At 39.0% G+C, this 23,847-nt stretch overlaps 1 protein-coding gene across 4 annotated transcripts in view; it reads left to right on the forward strand.

The window, feature by feature from the left end:
* ADD3 (adducin 3) overlaps positions 1–21,848 on the forward strand; it is a 92,148-nt gene extending 70,300 nt beyond the window's left edge. For 3 of the 4 annotated variants that reach the window (XM_021536288.2, XM_021536286.2, XM_021536287.3), the window contains 13 exons: positions 8,589–8,727; positions 10,075–10,226; positions 10,341–10,421; positions 11,433–11,582; positions 12,375–12,518; positions 12,607–12,705; positions 13,733–13,915; positions 14,160–14,417; positions 15,457–15,576; positions 16,853–16,942; positions 17,654–17,774; positions 18,673–18,768; positions 19,474–21,848. In XM_021536288.2, the coding sequence (XP_021391963.1) occupies positions 8,589–8,727; positions 10,075–10,226; positions 10,341–10,421; positions 11,433–11,582; positions 12,375–12,518; positions 12,607–12,705; positions 13,733–13,915; positions 14,160–14,417; positions 15,457–15,576; positions 16,853–16,942; positions 17,654–17,774; positions 18,673–18,768; positions 19,474–19,766 (1,926 nt within the window). In that variant the 3' untranslated portion in view covers positions 19,767–21,848. The remainder of the gene's footprint in view (positions 1–8,588; positions 8,728–10,074; positions 10,227–10,340; positions 10,422–11,432; positions 11,583–12,374; positions 12,519–12,606; positions 12,706–13,732; positions 13,916–14,159; positions 14,418–15,456; positions 15,577–16,852; positions 16,943–17,653; positions 17,775–18,672; positions 18,769–19,473) is intronic. The other variant, XM_021536289.3, reaches the window with a different exon arrangement.
* The last annotated feature ends 1,999 nt before the right edge of the window (positions 21,849–23,847 follow it).

The raw sequence follows: 23,847 nt of genomic DNA on the forward strand, positions 1-23,847 counted from the left end.
AATTATGAGATGCAGTTTAAAGAAGAGCTTGCTTTGCTGGTAAATCTTCACCCAGTCTCACATATATAAATGCATTCAGATCAAAGAAATAGTCAGTGACTCCTCTTCTAGCAAGTATTAGTAAATTCGAAGTGTATCTAGGAAGGATAGTAACTGTCTTAAAAGTACACAAGCATGTTATGGTGGTGATGAGGTGAGCTTTGAATATGCACTTTCTGTGAGCAGAGGTGCAAAACTAAAGGGTTAATCACTGTCACATAGTAGGACACTTAGGTACTAATTTAATCTGGTTTTATTAACAACTTTTTTTTATTTCTTTCAAGTAGGAAAATCTAAATCCTTTAGCAAGAAAATAAATTAGAGAATATATTTCAGGAACCACAGTATATTTTACTCAGTGCATGTTGTTGTAAGGGCTACAGGCCTGACCAGACATCTTCAGACATCAAGCTGCTGCATCTCTCTGATGTACTGTTTGGTGCAATCTGACTACTCCTCTCTGATGTGCAATTTCCCTTTCCTAAATTAAATAATTTAAAAGCTACTGAAAAGCTATTTCCATTACCTCTGATGTTTGCTAATGTCTTGGAGTCTGTTCATACTAAACCTTAAACAAATCATAGTTGTTTTCTGACCATTGCTCATGGAGAATGTCCTGACATTATCAGTGAGTTCTCAGATGTGTTTGCCTAATACTGCATGTAGCCCCTGAGTATCTGATAGCCTGGAGAATCTGATAAACTGAACATGTTTGCTCTTCTGTGTCTATTAGAAAGGTGGAAAGAAATTAAAATCAGCTGGGCCTGAGCAGCCTGATAGCATCCAGAAGTACTGCTGGCCACTCTTAACATAAATCCATTTAGGCTTATATTAGTAATGTCTTCAGTTTCAGAGGATTCAGGTAGTATGTTGTTATTTTCAAAGAAAGGCACTACATTTATCCAGTGAACTAGTTTTATTGCTTATTGGGCCCAAGATACTTGTCCTGTAATATATCCAAAATCTGAAAAGATGGATTAGTTGTTTTGGGTTTTTTTTATATTTTCCAACTTAAGTCTGCAATTAAAAACAGTTTTGTCTGTATGCTAAACAGTCATATGTTGCTTGTTACACAGAGTAACTGTGTTTTTCACAGAGCAAAAAATATATTTTCTGTACCACCAAACTCCTTATTTCACTTATGGTACACAAGTCCTTCTGGCCTTTATTTCTTTCTAGCATTTCTCTGATGCTGTCACCATAGCAACCAGAAACTCTTAAAACACTTTAAAAAAATGGCAGTGGTTGTGCTGTTACAGTGTTTATGAAAACTGAACAGCCAGTTCAGCACTGAGGAGCTGAGTGAACATACAGATGAGGAGAGGATCCCCACAGTCATCGTGAGGCAGGGAAGGTACTGGATGTTTCTGCAGGCAGGCAGCAGTGTCACACTGCTTCCAGTGCAGTGAGACCATGTGAAACTAATCAAAAGCTAACTACAGGCTTCAGCTAGCAGGACAGTGCATGTAACCTAACAAGTAATTGTGATCAGGGCTTAGGCTGCACTGAGGAGTACCTTCCATCCCTTTATATTGGTGTATTGGAAGGAAAGCTACAGGTGAGGGTGGAAATGGGAAAGGATGCATTCCTGTACAAAAGATGTGCTTCATTATTTTTACTAATGTAAGAAGAAGTTGTGTCTGAAGTGATGAGTGGAACAGCTGTTTTATGTAGACATAAAAATGCCTGGTTATTGGAATTTAAATGTGCAATTTATGTTTTTAATTTACCAGTGAAGTTTTGTGTGGTTTCTTGAGACCCATTGGATGTGCACTGGCTATTTTTACAGATAAAACACAGCTATTTGGAGCTTGGGGTTTTGGTTTTTTTTTTCCTTAAGTTGAGCTCTGTGTTGGCAGGATCCCATCAGGCTTTACTTTAATTTTGAACTGGATCTAGAGAGTATACAACCCACCATGACTCTGCAGAGTATTCTGGGCCACTCTGGCTTGGTACTGCCATTGCAGGAAGGCTCAGGTGAAACTATCCAGACTGCAAAGTTCTGGGGGTTATGCTGTGGTTAAAAATGTACTTCTCTGCTGTGCCTCCCTTCCTGCCTTGCACATGCACACACCTCCCAGCCTCCCACACTAGCCCTTCTTGCCCAAAAAAAAAGTGGGGAGATAACTATACAGCTTAGCAACTCTTCTATTCAGAGGTCTGCCTTAGCATGCAGCATGCAGGCAGATTTTTCTCCTCAAAAACAAGCAATCCCACCCACACTTGAATTTTTTTCCTAGATATGTTATTTTCAAACCATCAGGACCGAGATGAAGGATGATTTAATTTATTTTTCCCCAGCTTTTGCAGTTGTTTAGCTTACTTTATTTTGTATTGAGTGAACATCCAGTATTTTTGCAATACCACTCCCTTTTGGGGCAGTTTATTTTCTTTAAAATATCAAAGTCTTTTCAATTCCTCATATGTTTTGGCTTTTACTGCTCTTTTCTCAGAAGTTCAAAAGCCTTTCACATCCTTCAGAAGCCTCACCCTTTGGCCACAAAGGACTCACAACCTTTTACATCACCTGAGGACGTCCTCACTGGGCATTCTCTCGCCTTGCAGCTCCCTGTTCTGGCTTTTGTCTTCTCTGACATCTTCCCAATATCCTGCTGGGAAGTCATGACTCTCCTCCCACTGCAAGAGCTTATTTACTTGCACTCTTTCATCATACAACCTGTGGAGCATATTGTCACCCAGAGGCAAGAGCTCAACTTGATGCATCATTGAAGATATACTACAAAAATGTCCCTTAAAGATCCCCTGTGCACTGTGACAGCATTTTAAGGGAGAGGGAGTTTGTGGTCAGGGTAACATTGTCTCAAATCAAGGCCATCCACTAGGTCTCTGTGAGGATCCAAGAAATCCCACTGCCTAGCTATCCAATTCATTTCTGTAGCTGTGATGGAACAGTGGAAATTCACACCATCAACCTGCACCACAAGGGAACATCCTGAGAATTTCCCTTCTTTCTTACTATAAAACTGGGTTCCCTTCACTCCACCCTATTTCCATATTGCTCCTTTCCACTTAGTCTGAACTGTGCTTTATTTCTCATTAGATATAACTGCCAACAGATACATGTTGAACAATACCTTGAAAACCTTGGAAAGCCACGACTGATGACTTTTCTCCTTGGCTGCAGGAGCATATGCATCCAGAACACCCTTCAAGAGCTCTGCCATCCCTCCTCGTGCATCCTCATCATGTGTGCTCCCACCCTTCCAAGTCCCGCACTTAACTGAAAAACCCAGTTAATTATGCTCAGAAAGGCGTGAGACCCCTGACAAGCTGAAATTTGATTTTGTCTAACATTTTACATTTCGTTGTACATTCCATTTCCATTCATTACATTTCACTTACATTCCATTTAGCAAGATGCATGGAATGGCTTTACTCCACGAGAGAGCACGAGGGAGGGAGCCAGACCCCCATGCAGAGCAGCAGCTGTGTGAGTAGCTGGCTCTGGGTTGCTGGGGATGGGCTTGGCAGAGGAGTTCAGTGCTTCAGGTTTGGCTGTAATCATGGGTTATCTCTAGGCTGTTTATCATAGGAGTGAACACTCTGCTGCAGCTCGTGGAGGAAAGCCAGTGTGCACCAGGTTAGAGGAGCTGGAAAAACTGGCCCAGGCTGAGCCCTGTGTGGGGAGCGCCTTGCTGTCAGCCCAGTCACTAAATCCAGTCCAGGTACCCTCACCCTTCAGTGCAAGTGAAGAGATTATTATAACTTCAGCTAATTCCCCATACTTATTACCAAGCCTACACAGAAGCCCCATCCCCTTGTTCTCTGTCACAGCATTGACAAACACTTTTTGTGACTCTTATCTTCTCCCCGCCAGCCTTCGCTCCCTGGCGGTTTTTTTGTGGCCAGCTCCACCCTTTTCCACTGAGGGCACCGGCTGTTTGTATCTAAACTTCACTCTTGAAAGAGCCTGTTAGGAGCTGTGCTGGCTGTTTCAGTGAAGGTCTTCCTCTCACGGGCAGCTGTGTGTACAGAACAGGAACCAAAATTAACATCTCTTCACTCCTGAGGACAAAATACCAGTTAAGTTTTGAAACTTTTCTTCAGTGGTGGGGATTTGGTTTAGAGACTCTGTGTGGGTATGTTTAGATGCCCTTTTAAAAAATGGATTTAAGATACTAGAAACTCTGATCAAAATGGGTAAAAGTGAAAATGGTTGAATGGGTTTTTGTCACTTTTAGTCTAACAGCAGTGCTGCTGTGAAAGGTAGAGACTTCACATATCTTTTTTAGCTACTTTCCTGTAGAATGATGTGAAACTGTTTAGTCATAACTGTTATTAGTCCTAATGTGAGCATGTGCTTTCCCCTCTTAAAGGTTTGCAGTGGTGTGGAGTATTTGTAGATGACTTGTATACTATTATTATTTGCTTATTATTTTATTTCTGCTTTTGATTGGCTACATGTAGAAATCAGTGGTCAACAAAAAAGAAACAGCATCGATAGTCAAAATACTTATAAACCTGTGTATTTCTTAACATCCTTAGAGAGCTGCCTAGCAAGATGAAGAGACTAATATCAAGGTTTTTAGTAATATCATTATTCTGCACTATGTATGCATGTATCCATGTAAAATAGGTTATTCTAGCAAGTTGATTATTCTAGTTCTTCCTGCATATATTGACTGAAAAATACTAGTTGTCAACTGGTACATGCAAATGTTGCTTTGATTCTTAAAAGCCCAAATTTACACTGTCAGCTCACAGTTAGACTGTACTTCTGAAAGAAAATGGAAGTAAATGAGTCAGAACTGAGCTTGTTAACTTCACTCTTAGAGAACTTTTGCAGATCTGAGTTGAAAGATTTTCCCATCTAAACTGCCTCGGTCTCTGATGTGTATTTGGAAGATTATTGCAAATAGTTCTGGGGAAGTAATTTTATGATATTAGAAAGACCTTGACCTAATCATCCTCCTAATGACTCCATCAAGAAAAGCTCTGTCTGTTCTGCAGGCCATGCAGTACCATGTAAGGCTCTCTAAGCTGGTGTAAAAAAAAGCTGACTACAGTTTTGGAAATATGAGAATTCTGGAAACAGTTTTAGGAACAGGCTGAGCTGTCCTGTTCATTTTAACTGGTCAGTTGTGGGGAAATTCATGTTTCAGAGCAAGGTGGTGGAGTGGCGCTCAGAAGGTGGATGGGGTGGAAGCAGAGCAACAGCCTGCATTCTACCAAGGTCAGGCTACTCACTTAGGTGTCTAAAGTAAAAGTCCTACTCAGCATCCTCCTGGTTGTCACCTTGTCTGAAATGTCACTGTACCTCCTTCCCAGTAGCTGTCATGGGCCCAGTTCTCATCCCATGGGATATTTCCTATCAGACCTTCAGTCTGATGCTTGAAGTGCTGTTTCAGCACAAACAAGGGGGACACAGGTGCTTGGCTGGGCAGGTGAGGTCCCTGAAGACAGAAGGATGCTTGTGCAAACAGGAAATGATTCCCAGCTGTGGAGGGATGGGTTAGCCAGGCCACATCCTTGCTGTGTGCAGGCACAGGCAGGTGTCCGAGTCCAGCTGTGTTGGTAGGATCATGGGCAGAAAAGAAGTGCTGTGCTGCTCACTTTGGGATTTGTACCCTACTGTAAAAAGTCACTGCTCGTAGTGTCTCATGTCTGAAGTTGTCATGGTTTCAAACAAACAAACAAAACAATGCACATGTACCCAAAAAGCCTTCTAAATCCCTGAAACTTTCTATTGATTGAGCAATGCTGAGCATACAGCTGAATAACATCATTTTTCATCTGACAGTACAGTTTCTCCTTTGTCAGCATTTTCTTGTCAAATACTACATCTGAAATTACCTCTCTGCTTGAGAAATATGTGCTTTGTGCCAGAGCAGCACGTTTGTCATCTCTTTGAAAGCCATCCTCTCCAGTATGACTTACTTGTATGACTTTTGCTTGATCACTTGTGGGCAGTGTAATGCCACACATATATAAATATATTGCAATCTCATTAATTAAAACAAAACCAAACCACTTGGTCTGTAGGCTGTAGTTAGGTTTTAGAAGCAGGCTCCTGCTGCTCTGGTCAGGTCCCAGAATCAGAGCCCTGCAAGCTAGTGGTTTTACAGAAATCAGTCTTGTATAGTGAAATAAATATCCAGTAAATATCATTCATTTAATGGCTCTTATTAAAGATAAATTGTTGACCACAAGAAGGTGGTGCCCTTCATAGGAGCCCACTGGGATATCAAAAATGGAAGAAAGTTGTGTTAGCACATTGGGGTGGTTACCTAAGGATATACAGTTCCAAGTTTCAGAGGTCTGTAGCAGTGAATGAAATGTAGTGAAATATTCATAGATATCCATGTGGCAGGCTGAAGCTGCTAGAAAACATCATTATGCACTGGCATGTGGATAAATTGCATACCTGATTTTATGCACTTCATCCATATTCTCACCTGCTTTACAGCTCATTCCAAACCTTCACATTTGCTACTTTCCTGGGTCTTACCTATGTTCTCTTATTTCTAAAACTTTTTAAGGGAAGCTACTTGTTTGGTTTAACAAGGCTGTTGATACAACACTAAATCCTCATTTCTAGTAGTCTCAGCAAATGTGTAACATACTGCTGCTAGCATTAAGGTGAAAAAATTAAGCTCAGAAGAATGAAAATAACATCACCAAAAATCAGAAGAATTAAAAATACAATATGCAAGAAACTAAAAAATCTTTCTGTCAAAAATTTCTCAAAATATATTACATTTCCTTCTTTTCTGCTTTGTACAGGTTAAAAAAACCTCCAGAAGTCTGAATACAACTAATAAGAGGTTATTATTAATGTTTTTGCAGATCTTTTTTATACTCCTTTTTGAATTGAAGGAGGAATAATTTAATATGATGCAGAGAGCTGGGCACCCTGTTCCAGTACTCTGGTACCATTGATCTAGAGTTCTTCCTCATGTTGAACTTTGCACTTTTCATTTTATGGCTATTGCTCTCTGTCCTCCACTTCTTTTCTCCCAGTTAGGTTTCTTTCCTCTTTTGATTCTGTGTTTTTCTTTCCTTTTCTTCCTCTGCTCCTTTCTCCTGCTGCATAGATCTTACCAACAGCAGCCACAAAAGATAAAAACCTGATTTTGCCTGTGCATCTTCAGGTTGGTGGGAGGTTCTTCAGCTGTTTGGGGCATGCTGCATGAATATTCTGGTCTACACTGAGAGATCTGTGCCACAGATCCACTCAGAGTCAGTCAGTGGGAATTTTTAGAGGACTTATGTAAATCTGGCAAGTCTCAGGTATGGACATGATCCTGACAAAATTATTCTGAGGAGTGCACAGATATCTGAAACGTTGGTAATTAGTAGTCATGGAGATTCAACTGTCCAGCTGAGGAGGCTGTATCAAGTAGAGTCTTGAGGATGTCTTTGTGGGGTTCAGTAGCACTCTCTCTTACTAATCAAAACCTGTTGGTGAACAGGGATTTGTGGATTTTGCCCAACAGATTAGGTGTTTTAAAGAACTGATTTAAAATTCAGTGAAGAAATTACATTTGTCATATAGAACTGTTTTATTTCTTTAATTGAGAGCAAGTTTCCAAGGAAGGTAAACTGAAAGGAGCAATTACTTACAGGGAATAGTCTGGAGTTATAATAAGAGCCAGCAGCGTGGTAAAGACACCAAATGTTTTTTTGGAAGGAACCAGGAGGAATGTTCACAATCCACCTCAGCTCGTGTTGTGTGAAGCTTTGGGTACTGCAAGTTTGGGGAAAAGGTATAAGATGCTGCCAAGAAGTAATGAGAGTGCTATGAAATATAACCTGTAAGTTTGAAGGAACAGAATTTATTTAGTCTATGAATGTCAGGACTGCAGTGGTCCCAGGACAGGGGTTTGTTGTGGATAGGGAATAATCTGTTTATCACCTCAAAGGAATAGGCTTTGTCCACAGTGCATAATATATTAAATTTGATACTATGAAAACTTTTTCATTATCTATTCTGCAAGAGTTTATCTCTTGGGCTTGTAGTCACTTTATTCAGAAAAAGAAGGAAGGGTTTTTCCCTTTGGGGAAGGAAAAATAGAGAAGAGATAGCATTTCCATCTAGTTTTTTGCATGTCTGTGATATTACTTGAGCATGGATGAGCTCCAGTGTTCCAGTTGATTATAACTTTATCAAAATTGAATGGGTTTTCAGAGGGATTGCATTATAAAAAAATATCCAGCACAGAAAGGAAGACATTCTGATTGAATTTCAAGTATCTCTTCCAAAATATGGCCAACATTTTAATCACTGATAAAAATAGGTTTAATATATTTTTAAAAAATACATTTTATCTTGTTGCTTTATCTTGTTACTGTGAAATAGTAAATCCTCTGTGACCAAACTCCTCCTTTCTGCCTCCCAAATTGCCAGTGCCTACCATACAAAGTTTGGGTTGGATGATTAAGTCTGGCAAAGTTAAAACTGCTAAAAACAAAGTCTGCGGGGAAGTTTCATGTAACATTAATAAGAGGCAAAACTACCAGCCCCACCTATAATAGAAATAAGATTATCAAGGCTAGGTTTCCTTGATGATTCTCAAATGTTTCTACAGGCTTTTAGAGAAGACCTGGAATGCCTTATTCAAGAACAGATGAAGAAGGGCAATAACCCCACTGGACTGCTTGCATTACAGCAGATTGCTGAATACATTACAGCGAGCACTTTTACAGGTTTTTCCTCATCTTCACTCAGTAAGTGAATTATACATAAACTGCTCTTTTTTTTTTTCCTTCCAATTGTTACCAGGGCTTAAGAATGCTGGGATCTCCTCTTTCCTTGAATAAAAATTCTGTCAGAGCTTGCTTCAGCTGTGAAGTAGTGCAGATGGTGGCCTTAGCTTGCCTTTTTAGGTTTCATTCTCTCAAATTCTTTGACTTGTATAATGATAGCCAAAATGGTTGGGGTCCTCAAACTCAACTATGCTATAATTTGTTAATAAAAGTTGAACTGACATAGGGAACAAAATGTTGTGTTCTGTTACTGCTAGGAGTTTAGCATGAATATGAACTGAGATGTGAAATACATTACCATTTAGTCATTACTAAAAAAACCCAACAACTCTGAGGTGGGGAGAATCCCCTGGCAAACTGAATTATCAGATAAACATCTCCCACAGTTAAGAACAGCTTATAGTCTGCACTCTACTTGTAAAGATGTCACTGGGATCTCGCAGTTAACACCCAAGTTCTTTCCAAGTCATGAAGCACTGAGATGTTCAAGTCAATTTAAGTTCTGTGGGTGGACTTCATATGGGAGCTTACAAGCCTGAAGTACAGTGGCAGCTGTCAGCATTCATCATCTTTGGAGATTTGGTCCCAAAATGGTACTTCAGGGTTTATTTAACAAAAGGAGTGGAAGAGAACAGAGAGCCCAAATAACCTCGTGTTCACGTCTCTGGTTGGTTACTGAGACTCTGCGTCCTACTGTTACCTCTGCTCTGTTTGCCAGGGACAATGGGGACAGATCTCAAAGTGCACACTCTTTTTGTTGAAAACCAAAATGACTTTTACCTCTTTTGGTCTTAACTTTCCCTCTAAGCAAAGGTTGTGGGCTATCAAAAGGCTGTCATGCATTCATGAAGGGGAAAGGGGTATGTTTGTGTAGTCACAGGTCAAAGACAGAAATTGATCTTTCTGATTTCTCTGTTAAGAGGTGATACCTTCTGTCTAAGGGTTTGAGAACTCTTTCATTAATTCTAATTTTTTCATTAGAGCTGAATTGAAGTGCTAAGACTGAGATATCTCTTCAAATTAGTTTTGCTGCTGTCAGAAGTCTACAAGGAATATCTTCTTCTGTAACAGAAAAATCCCTCAAAGTAACATTTAAAAATACTTCCTTAGTGACAAATGTCTTGGACCACAGTTCCAGTCCTGTGTAGGATATTGATTCAGGAGACAGCTCAGGAAAACCTCTATTCGGTCTTATAAATGCTAGTACTGCTTTGATAACCATTTAAATACACTGCATCTGGAAGATCATGGCATAGCTGGAAATATATTTGTCCAACTGTCCATCATCTATTTTTGTCTGTTTTTCAGGCCATGGAATGATTACACCCATCAATGACCTACCTGGGGTAGATACCTCCTCATTTGTTAAGGGAGAAAAACTTACTCGTTGCAAGTTAGCCAGTTTATACAGATTGGCTGACTTGTTTGGGTGGGCACATTTGCCAAATACCTATATCACAGTAAGTATTTTAGAGAAAAAAAACTTACTTAGAATCTCACCTATTCATTCAAATTATTTTTCCCCCTGATTAATGTAAATTAGATCAGTAATCCATTTCCTGTCTCCTTTGCAGGTAAGAGTAAGCAAAGAACATGACCACATTCTAATTATTCCAAGAGGGCTGTCCTTTTCTGAAGCGTCAGCTTCTAATTTGGTATGTGATTCACCTGCTGTAATAACCAGCAAGGCTCATCCTGTTTTCTAAAATACTTTTGTGGCTGCTTCAATGGACTTCTGTAATTATGCTGTTTGGGTTTTTTAATATTTACCCACAGGATGAAAAGCTGATTAACTGCTTAGATGGTACCAGCCTTTGTTGCCAGTATTTCTTCTTGAGTTTAGTTTTACTTCCCGTTTCTTTGTCTCCAGCTCCCATGTGGAGAAGCAGAGTTCTGTGTTCTGTTTGATGAAGCTCACCAGTAGCCTCAGTGTAGCCTTTTATAACCTGAGAGTGTGGCAATACATGTGAAGTGACTCTGTAGGAGTAGTGTTATCAGAATCACCTCTTACCTTTAGAAGTGAGGAGATAAAGTCAAATAATCTTCCCCAGGCCCAGCAAATGAGCTGGATGAAGTTACAGGCTGGTATTTAGGCAGTGGTAACTGCTAAATCACACATCTTTGGGTGTAGAACCTGCCATATGCTCTTCATGTCAGTGCATATCCATAAAGAAACTGCCTCAAGGTGAAAGGGGTACCAAAATGAGATTGATACTATTACACAGCAAACATAGAACCAAAATACCATGACACACGACCTGCTGTAGTTTTCTCTTGATCCAGGAATTACTATTGTAGTGTTCCAATGAATCTGAAAATTCCCAGGCTCTGAATTATCTTTGTATTTAAAATGTAGGAAATGTTAATGGGATGCATTTTTCAAAGTCAGAAACAAGGAAAGTTCAGCTAGACTGTAGTAGAATATATGTTGTATAGGGGTCTTATCCTTACTTCTTCCATGGCTGAACTTCCAACAGCTGTCAAGGGCTGGTACATCAGGGTGGTTTATTGACACACACATTCATGGCTGCTCTCCTACTTTTTTGTGCTCTGAGCCTTGAATGCATTGGGGGGAACTTGGTGCTAAATAAGAAAGGAGGGCTATTTTCTAGATAACTGAAGTTGTCACAGCCTTTCTGAGTATCATCTGTCCGTTTCTTTTTCAGGTTAAGGTGAACATCCTAGGAGATGTGGTGGACCAGGGAAGCACAGCTCTCAGTATTGACAGTGTGGGCTTCAGTCCACACGTGGCCATCTACTCCACCCGCCCCGATGTCAGATGTGTCATACACATCCACACCCCTGCCACAGCTGCTGTAAGGCTTCCTTTGGCACAGACTGAAAGAAAACAGCTTTGCCTTATGAACTTTGGGCATATTTCTCCTCACAGCAGTTTCATTTTTGTTTTAATATCGACCCTGCACTGGTCAATTAAAGTGTGAGAGAGGGCTGGGGCGCCACAGTGGATTGGCATCAGAATAAACTGATGCTCAGAGATTATTATACTGAGGTTGAGTAGGTTGTAAAGCAAATAGTTTACACAGGCATCATTTATAGCATCCTAGATAATATAATATGCTGTATAAATCATCTTCATTTGCATTATGCATCTTTATTTTTAAGTGGTTTGATTAGTTGTTACACTTAGTTTGAATTTACCTCAGTATTTAAATGTTATAGTTAACATAAACTTTAAATGGTCTGTATAATAATGACAAAAAAGGAAGGAGGCCTGAAAGAATTGGTTTAAACTAACTAAATTCTTATTATTTTATCTAGAAATTAATTTTCTAAATAAATAGAAAATTTATCTATTTTTTAAGTAATAAATGTGGGAAAGTAGAATAAACCATTAAGTAAGCTGAGAATTAAACATTAATAAATTTCACACAAATTTTCTCCAATAAATATGTCCCTAGACTGGGTAGCAGCACCTCTCTCACTGTATTACAAATTAGGCTGGTGGTGGGGGGGTGTTTCTAAGCTCTCTCTGTGGAGTTTGTTTCTCTTCTAACAAAGTACACCCTGCTAATGCTTGGGTGGTTGAGATGTAAGTTTGAAGAGTTCCATTTTTCCCTAGTTAATAGAATTTCATTTTCATTAAACAGGTTTCTTCTATGAAGTGTGGCATCCTTCCCATATCACAAGAGGCTCTGATTCTGGGAGATGTTGCTTATTACAACTACCAGGGATCTCTTGATGAACAGGAAGAGAGGATTCAGCTTCAAAAAGTTCTTGGACCCAGTTGCAAGGTATTCAACCTCATTTATGTTATTCATAAACAATTTTCATGTCCTGCTCCAGTTTCTACCATTTAACATTAGTGTCTTTATTTACTAGGTATTAGTTTTGAGAAACCATGGTGTGGTAACACTAGGAGAGACACTGGAAGAAGCATTCCACTATATTTTCAATGTGCAACTGGCCTGTGAAACGCAGGTGAGAGAGAATTTATCTGTATTTCATTTCAAACACTTATACTGCAGATTTACAGATTGTACCCCAGATGGGAAGACTTGTTACATCACACAGTTTTGGAGTTGTGGAATCCAGTAATCCTGTATACCTGGTCAAAGAGAGACTGGAGTGATCAGGGAATCACCGAGGGAGTAGCACAAATACTCACTCTAGGAACACTGACACAGTCTCCGTGGTGTTACACTCTGAAGGGTACAGAAGGTTTTGTTCCATGCTGTGCAGAGTGAGCCTCATGCAGGGAATCTGTCAGATAATAGATTTGCTGCTACTCACTGCATGGGGAAGTGTGACTTAAGATCTCGAGAGAGAGCCAGCTCCTTTACTGAGGCTGAATGTTGTGACAAGAAAAGAAGCTTCTCTCTGTTATCACAGATTTGTGAAACCAAATTAAAAGAAGGTCTTCAGAGCAATGGTAGTGGGTGGCATATTTAAAAATAACTTGAATCACAAATTCAGTAGTTTCCATTCTGTCTAACTTCATCTACCTGGTTAGGTATCCAGATGTTACCTATGACATGTGAACTTACGAACACCTTTCATAAGTTTCAATCCCATCCCCAGAAACTTCATCACTTTTTCGTTCCCCAGTGATCCTGTCCTCCCAAAGAGGCATTTGGATGTGCAAATGGCAGGGTCCTATTCCTTTCCTTCCTTGCCCTACTATTAATTTTGAGTTCAGACACTCTTTCATTTTGAAACAGCGAGAAAAAATGAAAGATTTTTAATCTTGTGATGCAGAAAGATGTTTTTAAGGTACTCTGAAAGCAAGTGTTTGAATCTACTCCTTTTGAAGTGCAATTAATAGCAGATGATAGCATGCTTTCTGTAGCAGTCACTTGCTATGTATTTTAATACATTTTTTGGATAGTAGAAAACTAGCCTGAGAAGTAACACAACATGTATTTAAGCAACCTCCTGCTGCAAATTCCGAATAGCAGAGAATACAAAAGCTTTTTCACAAATGAAATACACTCCTTGATGTCTCCAGGTTCATGCATTAGCTGGAGCAGGTGGGATAGACAATCTCCTACTACTGGATCTGCAGAAGTTCAAGCCTTCCACACATGCCGTGGCAGCAATGGGAGGAGGTGGAGTTAATATGGCTTCACAACAAAAATGGAAAGTTGGGGAGCAAGAATTTGAAGCGCTTATGAGGATGCTGGACAACCTGGTAAGAGCATGCTGCTGGTATCTATGTAGTCCTGTAAGGCTTTGAGTGTAGGATTAGATTTTGTAAAGCAAATAATTTTTTAATCATATTATTTCTGACAGCAGTATTCTGTCTTAATAAGAATTTATAATGCTTTGAGCTTCAATTTTGTCCCACCATCTTACAAATGTGTAGCAACTTAATAGTAAAAAAAACTTAATTTTATTTTTTTTAAACATTCTTTTCTTCCTTTCCTCCTTCACAGGGATACAGAACTGGCTATGCCTATAGGCAACCATTAGTCAGGGAAAAACCCAGACATAAGAGTGATGTTGAGATCCCAGCCACTGTGACTGCCTTTTCCTTTGAAGATGATACAGTCCCACTTTCCCCCCTAAAATTCCTTGCACAGAGGCAACAGAGAGAGAAGACAAGATGGCTGAACTCTCCAAACACTTACTTGAAAGTTAATGTGCCTGAGGAGTCCTGGAACGGGGAAACCAGTCCCAGGACTAAGATCACGGTAGGTTGATATGTTGGACAGTCACTTCGGTTTTGCCCTACTTGAAAGTAAGTTATGCACAGTTTATATGAGGAAATCTTGAATAGGATTAGCAAATAAGTTTATTGAGCAAATTAAAATAGGCTTTTCAGAGCCTTAATGACATTGGTACTAAGAGTCTCATCTCTTTGAGGAGAGAGGGGTTGACAGTAAGACTAACACTTTATGATAAAATTTAACAATTATTTCACAGTTCTAACCATCTCTTCTTGTTCCTGAAGTAGAAAACAGTTTTTCTACTACTTCTTGTGCTATTAGTTATCCACCAAATATAGTAAGGCTTTTAGTCAACCATGAGTTGTTCTTTTTTCACATGAGGGAGACATGAGCTCTAATTAATCTCTTGCTGTCCCCTTTCTATTTGTGAGCCTACTGAAAACAGCTTTCAAAAGGTCTGTTCGTGCTACAGGCTTTTAATGATGATAAAGATTTCCCCCCCCTGCAGCTCAGCAAGATGCTTACACTTAAGTTTCCTGCCTGCAGAGAGGTGGCCCTCTGGGACTCAGAGTGTGTTATTGCTCTTCAGCTACTCCCAGTACAACTGTAAAAGCATCAGCTCCTCCTGCTGGCAGGCTGGCAGATTTCTAAACTTGAGTTTGGGAAAAACACCCCAGAACCCTGCTTGAGAAGTGAAGAAACTGTAGTCAGTGTGTGGTCAGCAGAGGTGGAAGCTGGTTGCATGCACAAGGGCTCTGGATCTACATGCCAGTTACTAGAAAGTGTGATCCTTTCTAAATACAGCATCATTAGTACACAGCATTTTTCAGGAATGTATGTCAGTATTTACAAAAAGTAGTCATGTTCAAAGCAACTTAAATCCTCTTAGGCAAACACACAAAGCTGTAAAGGAGTTGGGATTATTTTTTTAGGTGTCATGTGGAATTGAAAATAAAGTCAGAAAGTCTTTTCTTGATGTCTCTTCTTTAACAGTAAGACAACACAGAATTGTTCCTTTCCATCATACTGGGTATTTTAGCTTCTTTTTTTTTCCCTCTTTAAGTGGATGAAAGCTGATGACTCCTCCAAGACTAGTGGAGGAACGCCAATCAAAATTGAAGATCCAAACCAATTTGTTCCTCTAAACACAAACCCAAGTGAAGTGTTGGAAAAGAGAAATAAGGTAAAATGAACTGAAAATTGTAACATTTCCAAATAAAATTATGTGTTCAAGTAATGATTCAGCAGAGCAGTAAAATAAGATTTTTAAATATTTTGATTTTATTAAGAGGGTTCTTACACTATATGTGATTTTTGGCACCAAAAACATGTATTTAAATGTGTGATATACATAAAATCTGTAGATACATATGCAGTATTTATATATTTAAATTTTTAGTGTAATAGTCTGATGAAGGATGAGTGTAAACTCTGGAAATGGTAGATTGGGAATGGTAGTCCCCTGTTATTTAGCATTTTGTTTAGTAGATAATTAGGTGTCAACTCCAACAGAATTGCTGTGCATCATCTGCAGCATGATTCAATCTCAGACTCTAATCTTGTTCTGTTCTGTTTTTATTGTCTAGTGCTTGTTAAGTTGGAATTTCTAATGGCAGTAAAAAAAAAGAAAATGGGAGATTATTGTTGGATCTCTCTGTAAACAGAAATACCTCTCTGCTTTTCCCTTCCAGCATGAAAGACACTGATTATCAGACTGACCAAATACTCCACCCTCAGCATAACTATATTAACAGATATTCAGGACATTTTTCATTGGATTGCATAATCTTTTTCTTTCTTGGAAAGCACTATATCAGTGTCCTTGGGGACTGAAGTGGAGTTAGCAAGAGCAACTCCCTTCCTCAGAACTGAAATGGCACCCTCTAGTCATCCAGAGATTAATAACACATATCCCAGGCAATGATTTTTAAATTTATGCATGTCACTGGCTCACAGAGAATTTGTTCCTAATTCTCTGCTGTAGGAATTTTTTTATATGATCTGTATTGGTATTTATATCTGATCTGTCAATCTCTTAAGCTCTGACAATGAGAAACTAGGGCTGTTGGTTTAGGGAAAACAGTAAACTATTCACAGAATGAAAAACTTTACCAACCTTTGTGACCACAGATTTTCCTCCAACAGCTGAACATGCATCCTTTATGAGGTGGAGAGGACAGGTTCAGAGCCTATTCCTGGGAGCTTATTTCTAAACGTTGGCTTACATGAAGTGCAAAAACTGGGACTGGGGTAAATATTTGAGTACTGAAAGAGCCAAACACCATAAACTGTGTATTCAGAGGTGGAAGAAGAGTTCTTAATCTTTAGGTGCAGCAGCACACATCTTGAGTCTCCAGCCATTCACTGCTGCCTGTGTTAGTGATTTTGCAAAGCTGATGGACATAGGGTTTATTAAAGAAAAATACCTGTTTCTAACCTGGTTTATTTTCACTCTATAGATAAGGGAGCAAAACCGATATGACCTAAAGACAGCAGGACCTCAGTCTCAGCTGCTTGCAGGGATTGTTGTGGATAAAAAGCCAAGTTCAGTGAGTACAACATAATTAACTAAATTACAGCTTTTCAAGTTATTTGGCTGCCTGTCTTTCAAATGTCAGCTTGTGCCATTTTCATTCCAAATGTTTTGTTAGAACAAATTATTTTCATGCTGTTTTTAGAGGTGTGATACATCTTATTCATGTTTAATTTTAAAGGTTTAAAAAGTTACTTCCAAATTGAGACGTGCATGTTAAGTTTGCCACCATTAATATTAAGGAGGTGGGATCCTTGTCTAAAATCATATAAGTGAGAGAGGAAGAACTTTGGAATGCATGGGGCCAAAAATAGCTTTCATTAGTATGTGGAAGTGATGCTAAAGGTAACAACTGAGTCCCAGAAGTAACTCAGTTTAAAAGGTGGGATGTGACCATGTGGAAGACAGCTTTCATTAGAAACAGGCTTCTTGTTGGGAGAGAGGGTTTCCAGTTTCTGTCCTGCCCATGTTAATCTTTTCTTGAATAGAATATACTTCCAAACACCATAAATATTCCTAATAAGGTTATTCAACATACTGTGTTGAATTGGAATTCTAAGAGTTTCCAGCTATCCAACAGTTAGTACATCTGTGTTTTAGTTCTGCATTCCCTGCCAAAACTTTTTCATCAAACTTTGGCAAAAAAAAAAAAAAAAAACCAACCTGGACATTTTGCTTGTTGCTTCTTATTTTTAACTGTTAAATTCTGTGTCTTTCTCTTTCCCAGCCAGTGCAGTTTGATGATGAGCACGCGCCGCCAGCACCACCCAACCCGTTCAGCCACCTCACCGAAAAGGAACTGGAAGAGTACAAGAAAACCATTGAGCGCAAGCAGCAGGGGTTGGAAGGTCAGCAGTGTGGTTTGAATTGCTGGGGTTTACATTTTAATAATAAGCTTGAAAATATCTACTGTAAAAAAAGTGTACATGTTAATTATTAGCATATACTGCTGGGAACTAGCTTAGAACTAATTATTCCTTGAGGTGGTAGAATTCTTTTGTTAAATGTGGTTCATTTTTTTACTTTAGTTAGTGCTGAAATTAAAGCAATGAAAGGTTTGCAGAGAAATGAGGTTGACAAAAACACAATTAACCATAATGAATTTTTGTGTCAAAATCATAGAATAACTTAAGGTGGAAGAATCCACAAAGGTCATCTTAAGCCAACTCCTCCTCAAAGCTGATATAAAGTTCTATCAAGTATTTCAAGTCTGTGCCCAACTGAGCAAAAGTTTACTGAGATGTTTGGCCCTGGCTTCTCTAATTTTACTTCTGTTCTCTCAGTGTGCAAGTCTCACCTACTTTCATTTTTCATATCTTCTTCGAATACTACTATTCCATAGAGAATTACTAATTCAGGGTTGATTTCAATTTTAACAATAACTCTTACTGTGAATTCTTCTTCACTAATACTGTGTAATAAAACAACTTTGCTATATGTCACACTCAGGACATGCTGTTCCAGCAGACTGTGACAAGATAAAACCATGGGGCATGCTACTTGGAATGCAACCCTGCCATCTTTTTTAATGCTTCCTAATAAAGAACTAATATATACCAATTTTTAGCAGATAAAACAAATCCATAATTCTTTAGAGTTTCACCTGTGTTTTGTAACTTAGTGCTGTTGTCAGCGTGAGCAACACAAAGCTGTAGTAGCAAACCTGTAAATCTTGTAGAATCAGCACTGACACTCTTGCTTAATTTTCACTTTTGCTTGGCTACTAACTCACATCTTGTCCTGCAGATGCTGAACAGGAATTATTCTCAGATGACGGTTCATCTGTGTCACAAATTCAGTCACAAACTCAATCCCCGCAAAATGTCCCAGAAAGATTAGAAGGTATTCCATGCAATTTCTGTTTGATGCCAAGGGCTCCAACAGCCCAAGTCCTCAACTCTTCTGCTGCACTTTTACACTTGCATGAAGTCAACTGAATCAAAAGGAGCCCTCTTTTGCAAAGTTTGGGTGGTACTCTGTCCAGAAAACTATTTTTCCCATTTTTTATTAATACAACATTCTCACAAACAGAAAACAACTCAGGGCATGCTGAAACTTAGATATTAACCAAATGGAGGAAATAGATATTATATTTCATTTTACTGAAAATGTTAAGAATAGTTCTTTTGCCTAAGACTTTTCCAGAAGTCTAAGTAGGCATTTTAAAAGGCAATTTCTCCAATGCCTTCTGTATGGAATGGCTGTGTTTTCATAAATCAGTCTCTTGCAGTAAAATGTAATTCTGACTGTGCTTGAGGCTGTGTTTGCTGTGTAGACTGTATTTGTACATACTCCATACAGCTTGAGCTGTGCATGCACCTGGCAAAGATAAGGTTAAATTTTTCAGCCCATTTTCCCTTAATGACATTTTGACTGTGTTGTCAGCTTACAGCAACTAAGACTGTGGATAAAAGGGAAAAAAACACATCTAAGCACTTCAGGTTTCATTCTTTGGATCACAGTCCAGACTCGCAGGCTTTGTCTCAATACTGGGGTTTTTTGCATGAAAGTGTACATAAATAATTGCAAAACCATGTGCTCTTTCAGAAAACCATGAGGATTTCTACAGCCAGAATGCCAACCTAATATCCGTGGAGATGCCGGTTGTGGTGGTGAACGGGAAGGAAGATGCGCACGACGTGGAGGAAGATCTCACCAGGAGGGTCAGTCAGTTGAGTACTGTGGAGAGCGTAGAGATTACCATTAAAGGCTCTGAAAAGATAGAAGAGGCCCTGTCCCCTGAAGGGTCACCTTCCAAATCCCCTTCAAAGAAAAAGAAGAAATTCCGCACCCCCTCCTTCCTGAAAAAGAGTAAAAAGAAGGAGAAGGTAGAAGCGTAGGTGCAGTTCTGTTGTGAGGAGACATTGCACATTTTAAACCTTTAAGTTGACCATTAACAGCGTAGTGTTAGGGGTGTGCAGTAACTGGACTTTTAACCTAAACAAGTAGAAACTGGAAGAGGTTTTGCTTTAAAGAAGCCAAACAAAGAGACAAACAAACAAAAAACCTTTCATGTTAATTGCAAATTAATTCATCTCTCACTTAGCTGTGTCCAAAATTGCTATGAGGGTTGGAAACACTGATGAGTTTCATGTAGAACTACACTGGCAGGTGCTCAATTACCATCATAGCAAGGTCAAATACCATCACAGTATGCAGCAGCAAGTTCTGCTTGGATTATTTTACAGACCTGAAAATTTTCAGTACAGTTAAAGTCTTTAATAAAGTTACTGTTGAGTGACCATATGACTTTTTAAAACTGCTGTCTCATTTGGGAACCAGATCATACATTTTTGTATTGTGGTTTTTGACCATATATTTTATTTTTCTGTACCCCTATTTGAGTGGGTACTTATTAACAGCACACCTTTGCATCTTTTTTAAGATTAGCTCATATACAAATAATATACACTGGCACATAATACTAGGGGGAAAACTGTGTAAGAGAAAGTTTATTTGGAATTATACAAAATGTCTAAAGAATTCCATTATTCAATAACTTTTTTGCCAAATATTTCATTTTAGTGAAATATAATTTTTGAAGACTTCTTTTTTATTCTATCAGTTGGGGCGGGGGAAACCCTTATTTTTCAAGAAGGGGGATTTTATACACTTAACATTGATAATTTAGTTTAACTGACAAAACAAAAAGAAGATTTTATATGTTCAAATGTTTGTATACCATTCAGTATAAAGGTATTATAAGCATGTGAACCAAGCATTTAATAGTTAGAGTGTATTTAAGAATGCTTGGTTTAGAGTATACTTAAATATAATTCAGGAATCCAGGGACTTCAAAATCAAAGGACAAAAGCATATAAAATTGAACTGGATTCGTGTTTAAAAATTATTTGTGGGTTGTTCTTTCTCTTTCATGGTATTGCTAATGAATGAAGAAAAATAATCTCTTAACATAACCAAATGAAGGAAACAAAAATGTTAAAAGGGAAAGTGAAATAGTAGGGAAATAGGAGGAGACAAAGAAAGTAAAAGTTCGGTGATTATTTTTTTTAAATATATGATATGGATTGCGGGATATTTTTATTAAATCAGCAGAGTGACATTTCCATATTAGATGTTTTAAATAATTTGTATGGATTCATGCAGAGTGCAACACTTTGGGTTTTTTCTTCAGTTTCATTCAAATTGTAAAAGGGTCTTGTGAATCTGTGTTGTCCTTTGGATGAACCCAGAGCAAATCAGAGCCTAGTGCCATGGGTAAGGGTGGTACTGCCACTTACTCATTTTTACTTGTGTGTCATTTTAGTACTTTTACTGTATTGTAAATACAAACTAAACATAGAAATTAACATAGGGGTTTCTTCGCTGTGTCAAATGTCTGTAAATCAGTCATCACAATAGGAAGTACATCTTTTAAGATCCATGTGATTCCCAAATTACCAGTTGAAATATTATACAATATATAATTGTTAAATATGGCTGGAGAGTGGTTTGGCATGCAAAAATGTTGATTATAGCATGTTTGGGGGCTGGTTAGCTTTGACCGTGTGTGATAATGCAATGTTGGAATGGATCCTGGAAACAATTTTCTAGCTGTCACTAAATACTGGAATCAGTGTTTTTCATCATAGTGGAAACTTTCAGTTGCTTACTTTGTTTTTTATGTTCTACATTATTTGTGTTGTATTACAACATATGTAGAAACAGTAACCTGTGAACTACGCTTTTCATAACTTTTTTAAAAATATATCTAAATGAATGCAATGTGCATAAATATTTTTTAAAATGCAACCGTGAACTATTTGCACCTTTTGCTAATGCCTCTATTTACTTGCTTTGGCATAAAGAATGAGCCAGCCAACTCTTGTGTCCTGTGGAAAATATATAAATGTTATCTGAAATTGCTCATAGATGTAATGCTAATTAATGTTAAATCACAAATAAACAGTATTTTAAATAGATGGATTTCATATAGCAGCCTTTTGTTTACGCACTTACATTTCTTGCTTGTAGAGAAGATGCTCTGATTTTGTGCATTGCTTCTCATGAATTTATTCTGAAGAGGACTTCTTGCTTGTGCTTATCCTGTGAGCTCTGCAAGAAAATAACCTGATCTTGCTGTTGAAGAGCTTTTGTCTCTGTCTCAGGTGCTGGAGGGGAAAGAGGACAGGCCTGTGGTAAAAGGCAGGGCACTGCCAGGCAGTTGTTCTGAGCCCAGGGGTCTGTGCTTGCCCAGCCTGGGCTGCCTCCTGCTCTGCAGCACCATGGCATCACAAGTGACACGAGGGACTGGGATGCTTTTAGTGCCGAGTAAGTACAGAGCAAGGAAATAGATCAAAGAAATTACCTTTTTTTTGAAATTATTATTAATAAAACAAAGGTTTTCTTACAGAAAAAGCTTAATGCAAAGTTATTTGAAGATATCTGTGTCATGCCCTGCCAACATACGGTATATGTCGGAGCCTGTGAAGCTGCAGAAGTTGCAGTGTTTTGTTTTTGTAGCTGTGTCAACTCTGTGAAATGTCTTTAAGGACTGCACAAATGTTTATTTTCCTTCTCCTTCCACAAATCAGCCTTTTGTTTCTGTTTACAAGAAAGTCAAAATTCAGCCCTCTGAGTCTGATGACAGTTTGATGAACTCGGTCCCCATGTGGTAGGATAATTTTGGTTTAGCATTTTAAATAAATCTTGACCAAGATTTTAGTATTTTCCTGAGTCTCCAGAAGCCTCTACAGTCATTTTAGTGCTACACTAATGTGAAAGTAGACACTGTGTCAACACACACTCGTCCACTGTAAGGCCAAGGCATATATAATTTACTTCTTTAGGTTCTTTCTATTCCCAAGAGTCTACAAACCACATTCGACCCTTCATTTTCACTTAAATCTTGCTCTTTCACAGTGTTACTCAAAGGATCTGAGATTCTGTAAGCCAAAGCATGGGATTAAAGTAGATGTTTGTAACAGGCATAATAAACATTAAAACTTAAATTTTGTGAAGTAGGAGCCCTTGGAAAGATGAGCTTCAAAATGGATCATTAATATGATAGGAAATAATTATTGTCATTAGGCTGCTTAACCCAAGAGAGAGCAATACAGAGAAGCAGTGTTTACTGTGAGGAATTGCATGCAAGCTACCACCCAAGAACATTAAAAAGGAAAAGCATTTATAAAGCTGTACATCCAGGTGATTGCCTGTTGTTGTCTTTTACAGACTTCCAGCTGTTCTGGAGATAAGTTTACATAGCAAAGCAGATTTTGCAGAATCTGCAGAATGAGGTGTATCAGGATTTAGAAGCCACAAGGAGACAATAATGTCATGGTTAGGGGTTTAATAGGCCATTTTGACTCATATTTTCCTGCCTTGCTAGTTGAGTCCATTACACACTGTTGAGCACGTGGCATGAATTGCTGTCATCTCTGGGGCAAGTAGTTGAAGACCTTCTATTTTCTACATATCCAGTTTGCAAAACTGTTGAATTTTCACTGTTTGAGCCTGTGGAAACTTCTCAAACAGGATGCACTGCAGTGCATCCAAGGACAGGGAGAAAGGGCCACGGTGTCCCGTGCTGTGCACGTGGGTCTGGTGGAAACTTCTGATGTGAGCGCCCATGTTCTCTCTCTTCTTTTCTGCAGCCTGGCAGGGAAACACATCCCCTCACCCATGGGGTTGCTGTGGGGGTTGGTGTTTGTCCTTTCAAAGACCCAGGGTGCTACAGGAGGTGCAGGGCTCTGAAAGGCACTGACCAGAAGCTGCCTGGCCGTGTGTGTGGGCAGCTGGAGCGGGGCCAGCCTGGCCGCGGGCACAGCAGCGCGCTGGGAGCACCAGGACAGCAGTCAGTGATGGTGGCACTTCTGGCATGCTGGCTGTCACACACCCCCCAGGAACTGCTCTGCCAGCTTGGCCAAACTTGCACAGACTCTTGAAGGAATAGTAGAAAGCCCATCCTCAATGTAAACA

This window comes from Lonchura striata, chromosome 7 (assembly GCF_046129695.1).
Source record: "Lonchura striata isolate bLonStr1 chromosome 7, bLonStr1.mat, whole genome shotgun sequence".
NCBI lineage: Eukaryota > Metazoa > Chordata > Aves > Passeriformes > Estrildidae > Lonchura > Lonchura striata.